At 39.9% G+C, this 22508-nt stretch overlaps 1 protein-coding gene across 3 annotated transcripts in view; it reads right to left on the reverse strand.

Moving 5' to 3' along the window:
* The window catches only part of neto1l (neuropilin (NRP) and tolloid (TLL)-like 1, like), a 65452-nt gene that overhangs the window by 1783 nt on the left and 41161 nt on the right, over nucleotides 1-22508 (reverse strand). The window contains exons 6-12 of one of the 3 annotated variants that reach the window (XM_079361352.1): nucleotides 20645-20686; nucleotides 20213-20340; nucleotides 13478-13560; nucleotides 12737-12882; nucleotides 6895-7008; nucleotides 4093-4720; nucleotides 3161-3235 (exon numbers count right to left, since the gene is read on the reverse strand). In XM_079361352.1, the coding sequence (XP_079217478.1) occupies nucleotides 3175-3235; nucleotides 4093-4720; nucleotides 6895-7008; nucleotides 12737-12882; nucleotides 13478-13560; nucleotides 20213-20340; nucleotides 20645-20686 (1202 nt within the window). In that variant the 3' untranslated portion in view covers nucleotides 3161-3174. Of the gene's footprint in view, nucleotides 1-3160; nucleotides 3236-4092; nucleotides 4721-6894; nucleotides 7009-12736; nucleotides 12883-13477; nucleotides 13561-20212; nucleotides 20341-20640; nucleotides 20687-22508 lie in introns of all 3 variants that reach the window. The other 2 variants (XM_079361354.1, XM_079361353.1) reach the window with 2 other exon arrangements.

The following is a 22508-nucleotide window of genomic DNA, read 5'->3' on the forward strand; positions in this document are numbered from 1 at the left end:
GTAAAGAGAGAGAGTTAGAAGACAAACATAATTGAAGTAAACACATGGCAAATCAATAGGAGAACTTTTTTAATAAAACGATCAGTCAAAAAAGTCAGTCAACATATTTTAAAGGGAGTTTGTGTTGAGCAAGAAATGATAGCGATTCTATGTGCGGAGGTTTAAGCGACGGCATGCAGTGCAATAAATAGCGAAGATGCTCTTTTTAAAATCACTTCCTATGTCCACATGATTTATGTATAATTAGATGGGGGCATTTCCTATCTTAATGTGTTAATGTGTGTTAATGCTTTTAATGGGTATAAATAAGCATGCACAAGCCACGCGGCCTTGAGTTGTAAGCCAAATGAAACTCCTACAGGTAATTCCTACAGAGTTAGATTTATTTGAGTTAGTCATGAATGAATTCTACTTCTACTTTCTGCTAAGTCCCCAAAAAAAACCCTATCCTATATTGCAAGCATCTATAGTAAGCCTTTCAAATCATAATGTTGCTATAATGCTATTAATTGAAACACGCATGCTTTAAAAAATGAACTTGACGATGTTTGATCACATTCATTTTGTTATCAGTGAGAAATCTACGACAGAAACAAGTGTTCCTGATTAACATCCCAGATTTAAAATTGGACTAATGGATAATCAGGCTCATTGTAAAGGTCCATTTGTTTCCAGTGAGACAAAAAAACAAATCTGAATTTAATACAGTACGCACATAGCTGACTTATTTTCGAAACTCTCACAGCATTTTAGCTGCAGGATATCTTTCTAGTCCCACATTACAGACAATTCTGTATGCTTTCAGCAAAGTGTCCCTTCATCAGTATCATCAGCATCATGCTGGTGTAAATCCCCGCTCCGCTCTTTCATATTTCAGTGACGCCCGTTCGTACTGATCCAGGATTGCACTATTCTCAAGAAGTCTACATGATGGAGACAATGCGACATAATGTAGAACATAAGCAGACACACACACACACACAACAGGACGGCAGATATATCACACATCCAGACAAAACGAGTATCACTTAATGTGACTGCTCCATTATACTGTATGTAATCATTACGCTGCAAGTATGAACTTCTATAGATTTGCATCAAAAGTGTAATTTATTTCCCTTTGGAGCAATCTTTCAACTTTCTCCCTTTAAAAGTTTTTAACTTTGTCTTTAATGAATTTATGTCATGCTTTTTGCAAGGTCATGATAAGAGCAAGTCATATGGAGCAATCACATTCACTTCTACACACAGGCATAAATATGGCTCACAATAAAACCAAACACAAAAAAATCAAATGCTACGAGTGACATAAATCATGCAAACCCACAGAGGACGTTTGTTTAAGCGTGTGATCAATCAAGATTGTTTTCATTACAAAGTTATTAAAATTATTTAGCCTCAATTTTATTCACACAGCTGCAATTTTGCTCTGACATCAAGCTCAGGTTGGGAATCTGAAAACAAAAATAACCCGATCAATATACGTCTTCCAAAGGAAAAAGTAGCTGAAATGACATTGGGAAGGGACAATCTTAAGGACCACATATAGTTTTAATTAACACATTTGTTTATTGTTAGCTGCAACTACCAAAATCACAAAGTAATCTCGTCCAGGGGCTCAGCCTGAATAAACAACATACAGCTGCCCACTATCTGGCACGATGTTAGCTGCACGGCAGATAATGGCGGGGACCTGGGCGTGCTGATCCCCAGCGGATCACCCCTCCTGTGAGGAAGGAACTGAATGTGGTGATCAGAGGCGCTGGGAAGGTGGTGATCAGAGGTGCTGTTTATCAGTAAGGCAAGTAAGGCAGGTGTTCTGCTTGGGGCCCCAGACCAGCAGGGGGCCCCCAAACTACTGACAAACTTTCAACCACAGCATTGCCTCAAAATCTGCCCATGTTGCTTCTCTAAAGCCTAGTTTATACTTCTGCGTCAAGGTGACGGTGTACCCTCGGCGTAGACCCGACGCCGTCGTTGAGCATTCGTAGTTCTGCGTCGAGGTAACGCGTTGCTCTGCAATTCACCGGCAAGCGACTAGGGTGGCCCGTCCGACAACTGAACCAATCCAGGTTGACAATTTAACACACTTGTTAGCCCACTGAGGAACATGGATGAAGAAATGCACTTTTGCTATTTTAATATGTCAATGGGCCGATTTTCTTTGCCGTATACATCCTTTTATTATTTACGTTGTGACTGGAAAAAAACAAAAAAAACAACTGGAAATGACTGAGCGGACCAATCACAGTCCTTGCAGTTCGCGTCGACGCATCGTTTTTTGGAGGTGCGCACCAAGCTACTGCGTAGGGTCCTTGTAGGGGTCCACGTCGACAGTGTAGCTACGACGTTGACGAAACACATAAGTATAAACTAGGTGTAAGGAGGCCCCGTCTGATAGCACTGACTCTTAATGCCCTGATAAGTGTTGCATGCATTATATAAATGCAGTATAAATTTCAATTTGGGAGTGATTAAAGAGAGAGGGAGGAAAATACTAATGACAGAATAATACAAAAACTTAAGCTAGCCCACCTTCATACAATTCAACTCAATTAAAAAACTGTATTCGTCCCCGGGGAGGAATTCAAGGAAGCATGATTTCAGAGCAAACTGGTCCTTGTGTGAATATGATTAAGGTGCTATTGTTCGCCTTTGCAAAAATCCAGCAGAAATTGTTCAATTAAAACAACACAAAGCAACATGTCTGTTTTTTGTTTGTGTGCTTTTTTTTGTAGAATTAACTTGTCTTCACACAACTAACATCAGAAATCATTTTCTGTAGGCCTAGAGGGAGAAAGTGCACAGGTTAGACACATTTATTTAACGACAGCTTCCGAAAAAAGATGATTCAAAAAGTCCATGCTAATGAGTAACCACTGAGTGACACAGTGTATGACCTCGAGAGGACATACAGTTTACTCGAGCATCACAAAGACTTCAAACAAACTCAGCAGGAGGGCAAGATGGCTGCAAGCAGGAAAACCATCTTGGTGAAAATGAACAATAATCAAAACATAAAAAATCAAATAAAACCTGCGCAAAAAAACAATAATCACAGAATAGGAAAAAAAAAAGAACTGACACAAAAGTATATACGGACTGGGCAAATGATGACTACAACATATAGTAATGTTGATTGTTGGATAAAGGTGCTTACCTTGAGATTGTCTCTTAGACCCTAGTTGTGTTGTACTCTGATTCATGTTTGCTCAAAGAGCCAATGAGGCAGAACCTGAAATGTCACGGCTCTTTCATTTAATATCAAACTCCTTTTTGCATAGAAAGATCAGAATGCATAATGTGCTACTACATCACAGGAATCAACTTCATCACAAGTGCTCTGCTAGTCTCTGGGAGCCCTGCATGCAAACTTGTAGGAAAATGAACAAACAGTAGAGAAGATCACTCTGAAAAGAGCACATACTGTAGACAGTGCATGCAGCAGAAGGTTGCACCTATTGTCATCCAAGATACACTTTCATGTTTTGATTTTGTAAACATATGGTTACTTTCAGAGCAGTCAATGTGCCAATATACTGTAAAGAATACATTTTCTTTTAGATTAAATGCTGCTCATGCCAAAAACGTGTGCTATCTAGAATCATCTGATAAATCATTAGTATCAAAGCTAGAAATAGAAATGATTAGTTAATAATGAATTGCATAAGTGTTAGTAAAGTTATTCATCTCTATGAGGCACAGATTCAAGCCCTTGTGCTAATAGTTTAAATACGACTGGTATTCAACAGTATTCATTTCCAGAAGAATGAGGTCTGTATTTGATTAAAGACCCGATTCAAAGCTACAAACGTAATCTATAAATCACAGTTTGAGGAAACCTAGCATTGGGGATTTTGACATGTTTAAAGATGAGCATGCATAACATAGCCCTTTGTGAAAATTAAAAAGGGTTTTAATGATAAAAAGTGGAGAAAGAACAAGAATCAATGACAAAAAAGCTAATAATACTCTTAAAAAAATAATGAGAAAAGAAGTGAGAACCGAGCTTCCCAGACACATTTCATAACATCCCCACAGTTAACTCTAGGGCTGCTGACACTTCCTCATCAGAAATCAATGGATACTGACCGCTGTACTGCCTTTTCATGGCGTGAAAGTCGGTGGCTGGTGGTGGGAACTTCGTCCAGGTCGTCATCCAGGTCACATCCAGTGTCCGCCACGTCTTGTGAGTAGCTGTGCTTCATGACCAAGATGCTCCTCCGGTTTCCTGTGGTCGGTAGCAAAGGCCGTACCGACATAGGCGGCTGTGGAAGGTCTGTGAGGAGGGTGGCCGCTGCTGTGTCTCGAGAGCTCAAGTTTCCACGGCTTCCTCGTCCACTGAGCGATAGCTGGGATATGTGGGCCGAGCCGGGGTTGGAGGAGGAGCCGCAGTGGTGATCGTGGACACAGCGGGAGGAGGCACGGCGGAGGGCGTGATAGTTTTCAAAGTCTTCCGCCAGGTCAACTAAGTCTGCTGAGGTGGCTGCAGCTGCTGTTGCACTCCGTAAAGTACACAGCTCATAGTGAGGCGGCTCAAAGACCTCCTGGAACATAGTGGGGTCAAAATCCTCACGTCGCAGGATGTACTTTTTACGTGGTTGCTTGATCTGGACAATGACGGAGACGATGAGGAGTATGAGGACGATGCAACAAGTGACACCAATTATGGTTCCGTTTGTGTTGTTCAGGTTGTCCAGGATGTTTGCTTTCCTCTTCTCTGTAAAGTGACAAAAAAAATCATCAGAAAGGGAAAGTTTATATATTGTCATATAGTGTGTCACTATAGTGCGTCACCCAGTAAGATGTCCTGCAAAACATGTTAGGATACCTATTACAATGATAGAACAGAGAACACTTAACTTTTGTCACACATTGCCAAATTGATTACATTTCATAAATTGACGAAAATGTAAAGAAGTTTAGTTAGTACACGCAATGCAATCTACCAAGCCAGACAAAAATTGTGACAGTGTCTAAATTTAACACCTTTGAAATGAACGTGCTAATCCAGGAGCCCAGGGTTACGAACAACAAGCAGCAGTTATTGTAGTTAGGAGGAGACTCAATAAAAGTGCTCCAGAAAATACAGTTTTATTTCAGCTTTCAGGTAAACTTGATAGCTCAGTTCGTGGAATTCAGTTAGTTTGCTTTGTCTACCTTAAATCATTAGACCTGTGCATTTTCAAGAGATATTGTCACCTTGCGAACAATACCTGTGCAATAAAGCAAAGCTGGACACTTAAGGGGGTTGGTCCTAGAAAACCAAAGATCCACATCTTTTAAAAAAAACAAACAGACCTCATCATGTGCAAAAGGAAGGTTGGGACTTGCATGAGCAGTCAGAAAGGTGGACAGAAGAGTTGTTTTAGGTGATATGCTGCTGTCTTTTCATCACAAGGGAACAACTATAGCAGCACAGACTAACAGTGTAGAGAGTCACACTGTGGGGAGATCTGTGACACTTGCATGCTGGATGAACATGTAGCACAGCACACATCGCTCCAGTCACTACAAATGGTTACATTCTAAAGTGTAAAAAGGAAAGGGATAAAGCATGACATTTACCACTAATGAGGACAAATGTGGGTACTGTGTTGGTCCTATGCATTACTAGAGCGCAGACAAGGTGAAAGATGGAGTAACAGGCTGAGAAGGATTGGCCTCTTCTTGCTGGGCTCTGCACAATTTCAATCTTAGACTGGGGCTTGGAAAGGTAGCTTAGTCTGCGTAAAAACAATCAGTCATGCAGGACTATATTAATTGACATAAATTGTCATTGGCTCTGGTTAAGAGCTTCAGTACTGCATGCTACACGTGCATTTATGTGTGCAGCTTTACTATCCAAGTTTAAAGCAAAGAAAGGTAATCAAGAGAAGTTGCACCAGGTGTATATGGATGAAGGAAAAAGAAAGAGAACATGTCTTAACTCTTAGCAAAGCACAACAATTTAATGAGCACCAGAACCACATTTTATTTATCGCTGTGGGAGTTTCAATGCTAGAGGGCAAAGGGGAGCTACCGTATAGATCTCATCTTCTCGCAAGAAGTGATGGGTTATTAAAGGTCGAGGAAATAGAAAAGTAATTATTTAGCAGCATAATGCAAATAAAAACAGACTGAACATCAGAGTACAAACATCTTGACTTACTATTATTAAAAGGGCATCTGATACAAAGATGCGAGAACGAGGAGAATTCAACTATAGGTTTAGATTTATAGAACATATAGGTACAAATGAGGGCCTGATATAAGATCTCAAAAATAGAGCAGCTCAAAAAACACATTCAATTTACCTCAACTTGCCTTTTCAAACTACTAACACACACATATACAGTATTTTAGAGTCATAGTGAAAACATAGTTTGGAGCACACGACCACCTTCAGGGTGTGCTATCAATGTAGCTGAATTCTGGTGCTGCACAGACAATTTCAAATTATTTCCCTACTACTCAAATAAGTAAGAAGAGCATTCAACTTAACAAAACATCTGTACACAATATCAAAACAGTTCTAAAATTGGCACAAGAAGAGTGAGCCAATTTTAGAATAACACAAATTGTAGACTAAGTTGCGAGCCCATTTAAATAATGATAAAAAAAAGATGCTGGAAAGGGTCCAACAGAACATTTTTGTTAGTTAATAACACATTTTAGACCACAAAAAAAGAATGATATAATGACATCATGGACTTACAAAAAAAAAACCCTGAGCATCATAATTAGCAGAATCAGTGCTGACAGTTACAGGAGGCAATTAGACCAAAAGAAAACACAGGGCTTCGTTTCCATCTGCCCGTCGCTCTCCATGGTGCTGAAATTCTGAAACTACAGCCTATCATAGCGTCTCTCTTCACAATGCCAATACCTTTCAGTGTAAGTGCCACATCTCACCTTTGCATTGATTCTCATCCCAGGGGTAGACACAGTTCTGCATGCCATTACACACCAGTGTGTTGTTTATGCACATGTTGCTGTGACAGAAGAAGGCATCTGCATCGCATGGAGCTGGTATAGGAAAGAGAAAATGAAAGTCATGGTCTTGGCATTAAGGGATTGTTCGAATCAAACTATAGAGATAACAGAAATCTATAGTAGTGCTGTCTCATATCTACAGTTAAACACAACTGCTTCCACCCTATAAAACAGCAAACGTGTTGGACACTTGGATATGCTGCAGCACTCATCAGTATTTGAAGTAGACCTGAAGATCCAGTGTGCCAAATTTCTCAGGAAATACATTTGGATGAGCATTACTCAAATCAGACCTGTTTCCCCCCTGAACCCATCTGTTCTTCATGAATTTTCATCCTTTCCTCCTCTTCAAACATTTGCACAGGCAACTTGTGGATATGAATGAATTTCTTGTGAACGTGTGTTTGTGCTTGGGTCGTGTGTGCTGTGACATTTCACATCATCTGCACTCATACACAGAACAAGTTATTCTTGTTTTTATGCAGGATGTTGTTTATTTGTCCTCACCTTCCTGGTAAACATAAATCTATACCAGACCGTGAACATGAGCATGTCTTCCAACACAGCGTAATGACACCGGTCCACCCACTGCAGCCTGTCTGAGACAGGAACTCTGCTACCTCCACCTTTCTATGACATCGAGTAAACCTGCCAGCCAGCAAGACAATAAAACCAGTCCTGTAAGCTCCATCATGACATATACTGTATAATATGGCAAAGGAGCTATTTAATTGAAAGTCGAGGTGTCCTTGCTCTCGACAACCAATCAAACTAATGCATAAGCCAGCTGATTGGCCAATTTATTGCCCCTCTAATGTCAATCAAAGTGAAAGATACCCTGCCGTGTCATCGTGACCACAGTGAAAATATGTTACCCTTTGACTACAGTGTAAAATGTTATTTCACTGCCATCATTAAAACATTTTTATGAGATTCATAAAGCAGCAGTGATCTTTTTGATACCCATGGTTGGCTTAAAGCACATCATAGAAGATAATAGAAAAATGATCGCAATATTTGATTTAGAGGCATCTATGGAATGTGGTGAATTTTCACATGACTAATCAAAAATGTGTTTCCCAACTTCTTCAATGAATCTTTAAAGTTTCCGAAGTCAATTTCAGAAAATGTGCTGTATCAAGAGAGATGCATTGCTGCCATGTAAAATTCAAAATGTATATTGAGGGAGCATTTTTCACCGTATTGTCTTCCCCCTCGCTGAAATATTGCCACACAATGTCAGATGAAAAGTAGTACAAGAAGTACCAGATCTTTTACTTAACGCTAAATTATACTTCCCCAAACATGTAGCTGAAACCAGCACTGTGACACTAATTCTCCAACATTTTACTTCTCCGAGCAACACTTAATTTAATTAACACTAAAACAAATAAACTCTTTCCTTTGTGCAAAATTCCATCCTGGCCTTTCTGCAGTGGCAACAATTATAAGTCTAAAATGAATCTTTACTTGCAACTACAGAAAGAAATATCACATGACATTTGAATCATTTTAGCAAAGGAATCCCTCAAGTTTTGCAAAGTCAACTTGGGGTCACAAGACCAAAAAGTTAGGAACAACTCTGTCTCAACTTGTCTCTGAATCCCATTGAAAAGTATACGTTTCATTAGCTTTTCATGAATTTTGTATTTAAAGCACTATAGGCTTAGTAATGACACACTGCATATATTAAAAAGGCTCAGTAAAAAGTAGAAGTATAACCTCTGAATTGAAGTGGTGTAGATTTGTGAAGAAACTTAAATCAGAAGTTATAAAGTAAACTACATGTACCTATGTCATTATGCACACAGTCCAATAAAAATGTGAAGGGCAAAAGTACTTTACAAGCACTTTAAATTCCTGAATCTTCTACAACGTATTTATTTTCCAGTGACATGTGACCATAATGGATGACTCTATTTGGCTGCTCTCTCTCTCTTTGTAAGTCTCTCATTCTCTCTCTTTATCTTTCACTGGCACTGGGTACTAAAACAGCTTGCCAGAGCTGGGGACTATGTGACAGTGTTACCACTGTGATGTATAGCTGTTTTCATCCCAGCACTTATCCCTAGTGAATAATAACACACCAAATTAGAGTGACTTATCCCTTTCTTTCACTTTGTACCATCCTGTTTGGACATTTCCTGGCTTTTCACGACTCATAGTGGCACTGTGTGTGTTCTGCTGCTCTTCTTTACATGTTCGACCCCTTCCTCCATGTCTCTCTTCATCGTTGTTTTCCTTTATACATTGTATGTCAACGCTGTGACAATTATTTCCCAGCAGAGGGAGCCCACTCCTTCTCATTTTGCTTTAGAGTCCTCCACACACCAAAGGGCAAGACCAGACGTTATGAAAAGTGCGAGCTGCACTAATCTCCTGCGAAATTAATTCCAAGACATTCTCTAATAAAAGTGCCCTTTTGCCCACACAGAGACGTTCACAGTCTCTGTTGGAAGCATAAATTAAGTCCTAAATGAGAGGCTGCTGAGAATAGTCTGGCTGCCTCTGCAGAGGGGGATTCTGCAGTCAAGAGCTGGAAGCAACACATTGTTCTAATGAATTTTTTAAATCGAATAACAATTATAGATCTGGGGTTTGTTGTCTTTTGTTCTGTGCCAGGCACTTGACAAAGGCATGACATTCTACTTTCAGCTCAGTGAAAATCCTGCTGACCTCAATGTCTGTTGATAAGAAATGTGATATTGTAGTTTTCCTAAATATTATTTTGTTGATTTTGTAAATGCAATGGGGAAACTGTTTCAATAGGTCATGTTGTTGAAATGTTTTCGTGTTGTTACAATGTTTGTTACTATCCAACCAACTGTCCATCCATCTGTCAGTCTGTACGTTCCTCCATCTCTCAGTTCATCAATCTATCCATCCACCAATCTATCCAATCATCCATCCATCAGTTCAATGATGTATTGATGTGTTGATTATCCATCCATCGATGAAGCAAACCATCTATCCATCCAGCCCCATCTATCCATCAGTTCATCAATTTATCAATGTGTTGATCCACCATCCATCCATTTATCAATGCATCCATCAATTAAGTGATCATTGCATTGTTTAGACCATCAATTCATCCATCCATTCATCCAATTACACATCCATCTGTTCATCATTTCATCTATCCATCGATTTATAAAAGCATTGATCAGTCCATCCACCATTATAAAACACACCCATCATTAATTTCATCCATTCATTGATCTATTTATCCATCTCATGCTGCCTCTGTCCTCACTCTACAGTGTATTAATAAGCTTCATGATTACATCTCTACATAATTATCTTTTATCCAAAAGTAACTAAAAAAGACAGCAAACGTGTAAATATTATTTGAATATAAGATTTGAGCTAAGACCCAACAAAGAGCCATATCTTAACAACCATTAGCAAACTCTTGTTGTTCTAAAATGCTTTCATGCATACAGCACAACAGCTTTGCAAGAAACGAGATGTGATTTGAGTGGCGAAGACAGAACATATTTCCATCTGCAACCCCAGAGACGAGTATCTGTTGATGAGCCGTAGCAATGCTGACAGCTGAGATGTCACACAACCACATTTATCACCTAAGACATAATTGCTTCTTGGGTAAAGAAGCATCACTTTTGTATGCTTCCAATTGTTAACCTTACAGAGAAGATGAGAGTATAGAAAGAGTCAGTAGTATTAGCAAGTGTAAACACAGCACGGACTATAAAGCTGAATGTTTGTGTTTGGGAACATTACTCTTCCCATTGGAGCATCTCGCAGGGAGTCAGCAGCTGTGAATGGTTTTCTAAAAGCTGCTGATCCCACTGGGCACCAGCAGCTGTGAACAAACATATAAACCCTTAGGATCTACTGTAACAAGGGAGTGCTTATATGTAAAAATGGTCTAGAAGCTGCAAATCCAGAGAGTCCACCTGTAACAGAACACGCACACTCCTTTTTACGAGCTGCACACTGGCTCTCTTAAAGTGAGTACAGGGATTGTGAGACTTTTTACTGTATTTCTATTTTGAACATGGTGGTCCTGATTGGATGACTCATAGTATACAACAGGAGTAAATGTCCACGTAAAAGTCAATAGATGAGTAATGGTTTTTTTTGTAGCCAGCCAAATTCTGGGCTATTTCAAAAACACTGATGCTTTTTTGATATATAATGGAGGCAACCCTGACATGGCAAGAACTTCAGTCAGTTTTGCAGTAGTACAACAAATCAGTAAAAAACATATATAAACTTATTGATATGCCCATGAACATACACAGCATTGCATCTTTTCCACAAGTCATTTAACCCATAGAATTGTGCAAAAGAAATTATCTCAAAATAGTTTTAAAAAAAAGAGAAAATGTCTTACTTCTTAAAAGATCCTAAAACTATTTGCGGTACTCTCTAAAAAAGTTCGGACTGCATTACTTGTCTTACTGCTCAAGAGCTCTCTGTTACACCTTTATAACCCCCCTGCTGACAGGGTTGCTGCAGTGCTGCTGAGCTGTGGTGGATGGAGCAGCTCTAAAGGCTGCGGTCTGGCTGGAGATCGCCTGAGTGACTCGGGTAGAGGCGTTGCCCCGGCAACAGCACATCCTGGCTTAGCTTGGTGAAAGGGCCATACAAAAGGGACACTGACTTCACAACACAAACAACAAACATCCAAGCAAAAGAGACACAGTGTATGGCCGTATGTATGTTAAGGATTTGGAGTGCTTTGGATTCAAGCTGCATTCAGGAAAAGTGTATTTTACTCAGGCATAACCTTATCTTAATACAAGAAGTGTTATGTGTTTTTTTTTTACAAACCCTCCTCAAAATCCTAACATTTCACAATTAATAATTGTGAAAGTCAGCCTCTGGGAAGGTGTTTCTTTTTGCCATCGCATAAATCAATAACACAACACTTATTTGAATTTGAGCTGTAACATCTCTGTAGACATTTCAAATCAAAAGAATTCAGACTTCTCGTATTTGAATCGTGTTAAAAAAATAAATAAATAAAAAGTAAAATTATCTGGGCACTTTTTGGTTCCTCAAATAAGTTCCGATTCCTCTCCATGTTCCAGATATGCAGATGCAACATTCAGTAAGGCAGTATGTATGTGAGTGTGTGTGTCGAAGAATGCACGTTTCGGTGTCATTTTGTTAGCAGACACCGATTCTGTTTACTCGAAATGCTTTTAACCCTCCTCATGCAGCTTTTAACCCTCCTCAAAGACAGGCCCTCTGTGACCCATGTCAAATTACAAGCTCCATGAATGAGGAGCTTTTGAATGAGAAAGAGGAAGAGGTGAATGTGTGAATTTAAAATCACTCTCAGGTGTTTGGTTTAAAGACAATGAGGAGTTGTTGACACACTTGACCTTCCTTTGTCTTCGGCCATTTCTCTGTTCTTTGAGCTCGTGCTTTGGCAGTGCTGACTTAAATCAACCACTATGTACATAACTCATAAGCAGTATAAAGATGAAATGAAAATCATTTTCTAGACTTTCTGCTTGCTGCTATTTAAATGGTGAAAAGACCAAATCGAGACCCTGACAACCCCTTTCTCATGAATGGCGTCGGGTATACCTCATCATAAACATGGTTACTGCGCTTCCATCTTCCATTAATGGCTACCATTAAAGACCTGACCTGTTTTATTTGTGTGTCAGTGTTGCTGTCAATGTGTCTGATTCATAATCTAATCAAAGCCAGTCAGCCAGGCGTCAACATCTTTATGATGATCAGCATTGGTGTGCCTGAGCGTAACAGTGTGTCCACTCACGTTCTTGGTAGGTTGTGAAAAGGATCCTGAAGCGGCTCTTGCGACTGGCCTCGTCCGCCCACATGCGGATTACGCCCAGTGTGGAAACCAGCATGAGGTCGTTGGCCACCGTGGAACAGTACTTGCTCTTTAGGTCTTCCACCGAACTGAGACATGACAGAAAGAGATAAGAACCAAAAGTCTATTACAACATTATTGCGTTTTGCATTAATACGGTGAACTTTCAAAGACATTGATTGTTCAAGAGATGCCAATAGCCATCGTGCAGCCGTTGCTTCTGCATGTCAGTCTATTTCGTAGCATGGTGCAGTGACCTCATGGATTCACCAAGGGTTTACTCACAATATTGTTTTGAAAACAAAATAGGCAAGGCTAAATTGGCTAAATAACAGACTCAAAATGAGAACAAAATCAGGACATTTTGGACAATGACAAAACCTTATTTGAATCTGTCTTGAATAGGAAAACACTTGATGTTTTGTGTGTGCACATAGATTCTGTTAAATAGAAACTGATGAGTTAATCAATCTTTTTCTTTGGTGTGCAGGATGTTACCCAGCAGGTCAGGTAAGGCTAATGATTCATTGAAAGGGAAACTGTTCTTGTCAAAACCATTCATTTTTCTTCTTGACACTTGAAAGACAATAATAAGCCCTCACAAGGAAAATTACATGATCAAGTCATGATTACAAGATTGAGGTCCTTAAAATAATTGTGAATGGGATAAAAAAGTTGTAGTACCTGCCACCATCGTACACTGCCACAAAGTTGCGCTTGCATTCATTGGAATTGGCCATCTCATAGTCAAGAAAACGCAGGTAGATCTGTCCATGCAATAAGGAAGAAAAAGAGGAGGAACACAAAGAGAAAAGGCAGAGATCAAATGATGCAATCTTTCAACGTGAACATGACAGTTGAAACAAAACAAAGGAAAAGAGGAGTGACAGAAAAGAGATTTCAGCTCATTCCAATCATTTCCTGTGCAATTTACTCATTATCCAACTGTCTGATACAGCAGCCCTGTAATGAAATAAGACTGACAGGCCGCAGCTTGTACAAAGTCATTACATATGCATTTCAAATGAGGACTCGGAGACGGACTGAGTCTATTAGCTTTGGTCTCATTACCCTTATCTGTTGAGATAAAGCGTTACACAAAACCTACAACCTTGTTAAACTTTAGGGAGACCTTGGTAATTTTTTCACAAGTTTCAGAGGTTTAAGAGAGAAAATGTCACCCACTTATAGCTCTTTTTAGAAACAAAACCTTTAACTTAACTTTTAGATCACTGACTAAAAGGAAACAAAGTATTTAACAAACTCTTTCAAACCTTGACAGATGTGTACACAACATGGACTACTTCATTACCCAAACAACCCACTGTTGAGTGAAATATCCACCTTGCTTTCAACCTTGAAAATTAACACTTCCTGACTGCCTCTGTATCACCGTCCGTCACTCATTCATCAGACGCAGGTCACCCAATCACAGCTCATATTCTGGTTGGCCGAACACAGCCCTCGGCATCATTACGGTTAATGAGTGGACCGCTCCAGCATTTTGACAGGGGAATGTGACGCTTTTAAATGGCGAAAGCTGCAGATGGAGCCGGATAATGGACCTCGCAATGTCAACTCGGCTTCAACATCATGACAGGTAAAATGGAAAACAAGCTATTGAATTCCCCTGAGGTCTTGAATTAGTTTCAATATTTTTCTATGCAATAAAACATTGCCATTTAAGACATTATGTGGCCATATTTGCTTTGCTTCAAGAATTGGGGGAGTTACATGACAAAATAAGTTGAATATGTTTATGTGGGACATGAAAATCTCTGAAAAATGTCAGCAATCCATTACACTTAGATCAAAGAAATAGCCTTAGATCAAAGAAATAGCCTACTAGTTTTATAGGTGGAAATAAAACTATGCTTCATCTCTACTTGTTGTAATCCAATGTTAAAATACAAAGTTCAGCAGGTACCAGCCACATTGGACACACAGTTTTTCTGCCGAGAATACAGTTACTGCAGCCGTGTTTAACCAACTAAAGGTAATTCAATCAGGGGGAGCTAATTAAAAATACAAAACATTGCTTATGGTGTGCATTCAACTTTTTAAACAGACTCCATCTAGTGGTAATTGCTGATTAAAGATATAGACCTGAAATCATTAAAGATCATTAAAGAGCACAAAACCTGATCATTAATTCTGAATGGAGTCACAGGGCAGGTGCTGGCGTAAGGAGGCTTTTGGCTAAACTTAACTTTGTGTCCTGAGATTGGTTTATTGCCATTAAAGATTTTGTGCAAATCATGGCGAGGAGAGGATTGATTCTATGAACCAAGGTCATTTGCTAAATTAACAAAAAACAACAAAAGTTTTAATCGTTCTTGTCTAATCTTTTTTTTTTTTTTTTTTTACAGATATTAAATGTTCTCAGACATAAATCCTATGGCTTTTGGCAAGGGTTGGAAACTGACAGTAATTACCAGCTGCGGCAAAACTTCCCAAATCCACTGAACACATGAAACCATGTTGTGTAACATTTGTTATCTGTTGAATATTTACAATGTTCACTGTTTAATACTGTAGCATGTGCTTTACTCTTTTGACAGAAAGAGATCCAGATTTCATTAACTCAGTTCACTAGTTCGAAGGTCGCTCGGGATTTTCACTTTGCTCCTCATGGAGAGTCCAGCCTGTTCTTTGGTAATCTGCAGGCTTTTCCTTTATGTTGATGTTTGTGGTTTTGATTGAAAAGATGTTCAAGGAGTCGCAATGAAATGTGGTTAGAGACATCCTCAAGGGTGAATTAGGATCACTTTAGAGATGCCCTGACTTCTCATTACCAACATTGCATCTATCCAAAAAAATGCATTAGTGTTATTCTATTGGAATTAGCACAAAGCGTCGCTGGCTTCTGATGACTGAAAGGCTGTTAACTGTTAAATGTGTAATTTTCTGACATACATTAAATTACAGCTGCACTCTATGCAGTCCTTTGAGCTAAACTCAGTTAAGTCCGCTTTTTGCAATCAATATAACCTCTTAATGAATATCAATTTCAAGCTGCTGTTGAGCTAGACCCTTAATGCAGTCCAGAGATAATATACAACTTAATAATATGTTTCAGATTAGAATAATCAAGACTCGTATTGTCTATTCATGAATTCTTTCTGTATGCCTAGTTTTTCAGCTACCTTGTGGGTTTGTCCTCAACAAGGGTAAGAATAAGGCTTGTGGTTGCAGAGAATGAGATTATCAATTTTGATGTACGACTACAAAGTAAACCAATGCAGCACTTGCACTAAATCATCCAAAAAAGAAGCAGAAAACACTGGATTGATTCATTGTTCCCTTTACCTAGAAGATAAGTACTGCAGATGTACTACTGTATCTGAAAATCCAACTACTGTTGGAGCATAGCCAGTGTGAACTGTAAAACCTAAAACACTATTTCAGCGCACACTGAAATGTGGCTTTTGGACGTGGCTGCAATTGTAAGTCCTGATAGTTACAGGCTGTGTTTGAAAGTACCAAGACATAAGAGTGTTTCAATTATTGGTACTTGGCAGGGATAAGGTAACAGAGGAATAAAAGAAAGAGAAATCACAAAATCCGGCTAAATACACCCTTTTATGCTGTAAAAGATGACAGCCTTACGGGTTTGGAGCATTTCTATTACATCAAGTGCTGCAAATGGTATCACAGACTGCAGCCATTTAAATTTCGCTCATGTGAATCCTGCTGAGTTTGCACGTTGAAATATACAACTACAATATGTAATGTCTTTGATACTGTTTTGCAACCACTAAACCATATTTGACAAAGCAGAGTCCAAAAGCCTTGTTTTATGGGGGAAAAAACCTGCACAAAACAAGAGATATAGATTTAAAAAAAAGGCTTTTGTAGTGTTTTTCATTCAGCTTTCATTGGCTCAATCCTCTAGCTGACCACTGATGAAGAAAAATCTGAGAGCAGACAGCATCGCGAAAGCCAGATTATGGCAATGGATCAGATAGATACAATCACCAATTTGTTATATGAGAGATTGGCTCCGGCAGAAAAATAGCGCTGCCTCCTCATTGATTCTGCAGCGCCTAATAATGATGCAGAATCCATCACTGACTGGGGGGAAAGAATGTGTTCTCAGTGTCGCTAAAGAGGTGCCTGTAACAGTGTTCGTGCTGTTCATTACTGTCAGAATGAATGTCCATATTTTGGCCATTATCTACACGAAAAGATACAGAAGGTGTCAGACAGTACAGGCAGGTGTGGTGGAAGAATCCAGACAGTGTGAGACAAACAGGACACAAATGACGTCTGCGGAGAAAATGAGGTAACACAAATATTCCTCCACAATAACAGCTGTCAGACAACTTGAAAATATTGGAAGAACATATAAGAAAAAATGACGTTTTTCAAACTTTTAATCCAACTATTGTCACTGTCCATCCTGATTAACACATGCGTAGTAGTGTGTTGGCATTAGCTGCCTGTTGTTGTTCAGTGACTTAGGCTACAAATATTAGCTTAATAATTCTTCATCTAAGGTTAGTTTCTGACTAATCGAATTATAGCAAAAAATGATATGGGATGAAAAGTCCTCACATGATAGGAACACATTGCTGCAATGCTGTAACTTTTGGCAACAACATTTGGTCATTATTGCATACGTGCAGGTACCGTACATCTTTCACTCTTCCTCACTTTCCTGCCATCCCTCTCTGTCCCCCCTCCCGAAAGTCCATCCCAAAATATTAAGATCCCAGATAAAAGACATTATTAAGTACATCTCTTATCCCTTCCTTTCCCATTTCCCTCCTGCTCTGTCCCCCTCTCTTCTTTCTTTCTCTCTGGTGCAGTCTAATTAGAGCCTCCGGTATAGGATGTCATTATCTCGCCGCTGTTTCTGGCACACTGGGTACAGTGCAGGACTGTAACAGCATGGGGAAAAGAAAGCCCCCCACATGCAAATACACATCGATTGGAGGGGGTGTTTGCATCCTCTGCATTTCTGCAGTAATGTTGGAGAATTGTGTCACAAAAAAGAGCAAGAGAGACATGGAAAGATGGAGTAAGTTATATTTCATGTGTAGCTGAGTGTGAAAGCTTCAGGACCGAAGATAGATCTGTGCTAAAAATTTGATTTGCTGCCTTGTCTATCAGTGTCAGCCTTTGGCCCCATAAGTTGTCTTGTGAGGCACTCCTGCAGGGCGAAATATGACACTGATTTAGACCAAGAAAAATAGATCATACTGCCAGGCTGTGGCACTCTGTCGCTCTTTCCAGCACACACACAGCCTCACACATGGTGGCATGCATGGAACGCGCAGAAAATTGACTTATGGTCCTCTTTGGTGTACCTGCTGACTCATGCGCTGCACTTAGAAACATTGAGGAATCGATTCAGCTTTTTTTTTTTAAATGGCCAGGGTCCCTGCTAATTCCTGTCTCAATGCTACACTTATTGTATGGCTCCACATGAGTGCTGATGATGGAGAGAATGGCTCCAGGAGGATGACGCAGTCTTATAGTTCCTGTGGCCTTGGGGCTTAAAGAAACTGAATCTGAAGGACGTTTCTGAAGGGAAATAAGGGCGTTGGCAGGAAATCTGCGGGCGGAAGAAGATAAGAGCTAAGAAGCTGCTGCCATGAATCACAGTCGCACCAAGATTATCAGCAGTTAATATCGTAAGCCAGTGTGAGTGTACAGTAGAAAACAAGAGCCTGAAGCATAGTGTGGAAAACATTGTGAAAACTACTATGAACCAGATTTGATCAGGGGTGGAAAAAAGGTTAATAGCTTCCCCTACTTGGACTTCTGTTTGACTTCAAAAGAATGTTAGCCAAAGCAATGATGGATAACACCTTGGAACACGTTGAATTAGTGAGACAAATAGTGACACAGTTTTGCTGACACTTCAGCTGCTTTATCTCACACCTGGGAGAACGCATACAGATACTGCAGCAACAAAAACCTGTAATGGAAGTAATGATAACACATATTTACTTCTTTGTGCAAAACCTTTGGGTTTTTGGGTTAATTAGCCAATCAGATTTCCGGGGAGAAATGCCACCCCAGGTCATCCACTGTACGCGCCCCTATCCTCAGTTCATAAGAAATGTAATTGCAGGTATTTTACCCCAACATTTAAGTTTTAAAGTATTATAAATGTGACTACTCCCTTTAAACCCTTATAGTGCATTTTCTGTACTTGAATTAATTGTTAAAACAATATACTGTATGTGCTGCCATCTTCTATTCAATCCGACACTGCATGAAGAAACAAACCTGTTTCATTACTTGATTTACGGCAGTTATGGACTGGTTTGTGCATAATTTTTTTTTTTTTATTAATATACTTTATTAATCTCCCCCCAGGGGATTCAGGTTTACATTCTGTTATTTTTAGTGACATGCTTCTCACACAATCATGCACAAACAGGACCCATGGACATGCATTGGTGGACAGAAAGGGGGCAGTCATAGGGGGGCTGCTACACACTGGAGGGAGTGTACCAGAGCAGTTTTGGGGTTCTTGTCTTTCTCAAGGGTAGAAGTTCCTCGAGAAATGTCCTGGCGCCTCTCCAGCTACTAAAACAACTTCCGCACTGGGACTTGAACCGGCGACCCTCCACTTTCCAACCCAAGTCCCTACGGACTGAGCCCCATGCGTACGTGTGTATGAACGTTGTGTGTGAAGTGTTTGAAAATGTGGCCTTTTCCTGCACTGCTGCGCTACTTTCAGGAAACTTTTAATCCAGTAGCATTAGTGCAGCACAGGTACCTCTGGCAGATAAGGAAACTGGTCCCTTGCGTGTTTAGCAAAAGTGTGTATGTGTGGATGTATGCAGTATTTGTATATGCATGCAGCGCAGCGTGGAGAACAGCGTCTGGGAAAACAAACAGGCCGATGCGGTCCTCGGGGTCAAGCTGCAATAGCCACACCATTTCATCAGCACCCTCTCTCTCTCTCTGTCTGGCCGCTCTCTCTATCTCTCTCCCTCTTTCTCTCCTTCTACCATCCCTCCATTACTCTTGGCAACAGCTCGCTGATTAAAAAAAAAAGGCCTGACCCAAAATAAACCCGTCTGCGTATCCGTCTGACCCCTCACCATCCCCCTTCCTCCAGGAACACACACACTCACGGTGGGAAAGTGCTGACAGTTGCAGACAAACCCACATGAAACATCAAGGCTTTCTGATGCAACGGCTGATCTTAACGCATGAGTGGAGGAGTTCTGAATGGAGACAGCAAATTAATCAGAAAAAAAACACTCAAAAGCTCAATGAAATTTCTAAAGACATGCACTATTTACGTTTCTTTTTGATTCGTGGTCTGACGTAACTGCGTTATGATGCAGTCAATCCAGCTGACAGGAACACAATTTCACTTCATTTCATGTGACGTTTCAAAATTTGCCAGTAAATCTAAATGACGGCTAAGTTAGAGCTGCTGGTGTCACCAACCTTGGAGCGCGGGGGAGCCCGGATGTACCACTTACAGTCGACGGCCTCTGTGGCGCCTGCTTTTCCGTCTCTGGTGATCTGATGGGACTCAACGATACCTTCTGGACCAACCATATCATACTGACAGGCTGAAACACATGGGAATGCATAAACACATGCACACACAATCACAGCTGTGTGTGCTTTCTACAAATACTACACAGAAACACACAACATACACATTTTTTTTTACAGCTAAAAGTCAAATTACATTCATGGAAAACTGAAGAAAAACTGGAGGAAAGTTGGATGAAAAACAGCATAAGGAACTCATGTTGGGATGAAAAGAGAATACTCAGAAAGATTGAAAACAAGTGAGTCAAAAACACGAAGAGAGAAACAGAAGAAAAAAAAAGGCAGAGAGAGAGAGAGAGAGAGAGCGAGTATACCTACAGGGTAGAGGCGGGGGGACTCCCAAGTCTGCGAAGTCTGGATCTGAGGAGAGAGCAGAAGAGAGGCAAGGGCATTCATTTTTAATTAATGATTACAAAATCAGGATCCTCACAGAGACAAAAACAACAAGGTGTAACAAAGCACTGAGAGAATTCCTCCAGAGAAAGCTACTGTTGCTCTCATGCTTCAATTATTTTGGAACCATTAAATCATTGATTACTTTCTTTTCTTTTCAGTCGGTTGGAATGTAATGCGTCGCCAATGTAATCTTGTGTAAAGCATATAACTTCAAATCACAAGATACAGAGCATGAGATCATTCGTTGGAAGCTTAGCTTAGAAAAACCTCTAAATTGAACAGACTATAATGGCTAAAGAACAGCAAAGTAAGATCTACAATGTTCTGAATACCATTTACATAAACAGAAACTTACATCTTCCTTAGACATGGTAAATTAGATTAGATGGTAAATAATGTCAACTCCCTGGTGCCCACTTGGCCCAAATTGTAATTCTGGTAATAAAGCTCTATAGCGCAAGTTCAGTCAGGAAGACTATAAGGCATTCACGATCAGGTCTTTCTCTTTTTGCTCGCACACTCACTCGCTGACATTCTCAAGCTGTCTGTTTTGGACTGTCATTGGGTAAACAGCTGTCTTGTCAGCGGTACTCATCTAACCAATGGCACTGCGGAAAAACACACATCTGTGTTGTGAAAAAACACAATCTGTATCATATTGCAATTAATTACATCAACAAATACATCAATGGTGAGGTGTTACCTCGTCTTGCTCGTGAAACATCAGAGTCTTGACTTTTATCCCTAAAGACTCAACATCACTAACGCAAGACAGAAGTTGACTGTCTGACATTTTCTTGTCTTTTTCCCCACATCATCGCCCCTCTGTGTGATGTTTATGTGCTTTTTCAACAAATCTCCAGTTTCATTTCTGATAAACTATAGACTTAAATTACTTTGACATGCAGTTGATTTAAAATAAGAACGTGATTCCACCAAGACAAAGGAAAAATGTACTGTTGCTATCTCCTGTCACTTATTCAAAACTTGTTTGACATAGTCAAAAAAGCTATAAAAGCAGTCATATGACTTTTATTCTTTGACTAATTTTCTGTACTGCAGTTTCACTTTAATAGCACCTCATCTTGTCACCTTGTCGCCATAAATGGCATTGTGTTTGAAACAAAAAAGAAACCTCCACAGTTTTCAGTGAACCCCTGTTGATTTAAATATTTCCACAGAAGAAGTGCTTTCAGAGATACGTCGTTAGCTGCGATCTCTGGGCTGTATTCATTTTAAAGACAGAGCCTGTAGAAAATAGGGAAACACAAAAAGGCTTCCCATTAAATCTGATTGTTCCTCGCCAGAATGAGACATGGCGACCGCTGGCTGAGCTCAGTTTAGAAAATGAGCCCTGATTGCACAGCAGGAACACCTTGCCTAAATGTCAGAGTTTTTGTCTGTATGTGTGCCCTAATTTTTCTGTCTAGACATGAGTCAGAGCTTCAGTGTTGGTGCACACTTGAAGAGCAAGTCCCATATATAAATGGCAATGCTTCATGCCCGGTGACAGAACACTACATGAGAAAAATGAATGAAATAGCAGGGAGAAGGAATACAGGTTCGAAGATGAAACTTGCTGAACATTTGGCCAGATTTAAGACATTTTCAAGCAAGGATCTAGAAGAGCTGAGCTTCCCAATATTGGTTGAAAATGTAACCCATTCAATTCCTGGGACAAATATATCTATGAGACAAAACTCACTTTATCCTTTATCCTTGGTGCTTTCACTAGTAACAGAGACATAGTGAAGCATTCGTATGAGTACAAAAAACTCAGAAGTGG

Source organism: Symphodus melops (assembly GCF_947650265.1).
Source record: "Symphodus melops genome assembly, chromosome: 14".
NCBI classification, from domain to species: domain Eukaryota; kingdom Metazoa; phylum Chordata; class Actinopteri; order Labriformes; family Labridae; genus Symphodus; species Symphodus melops.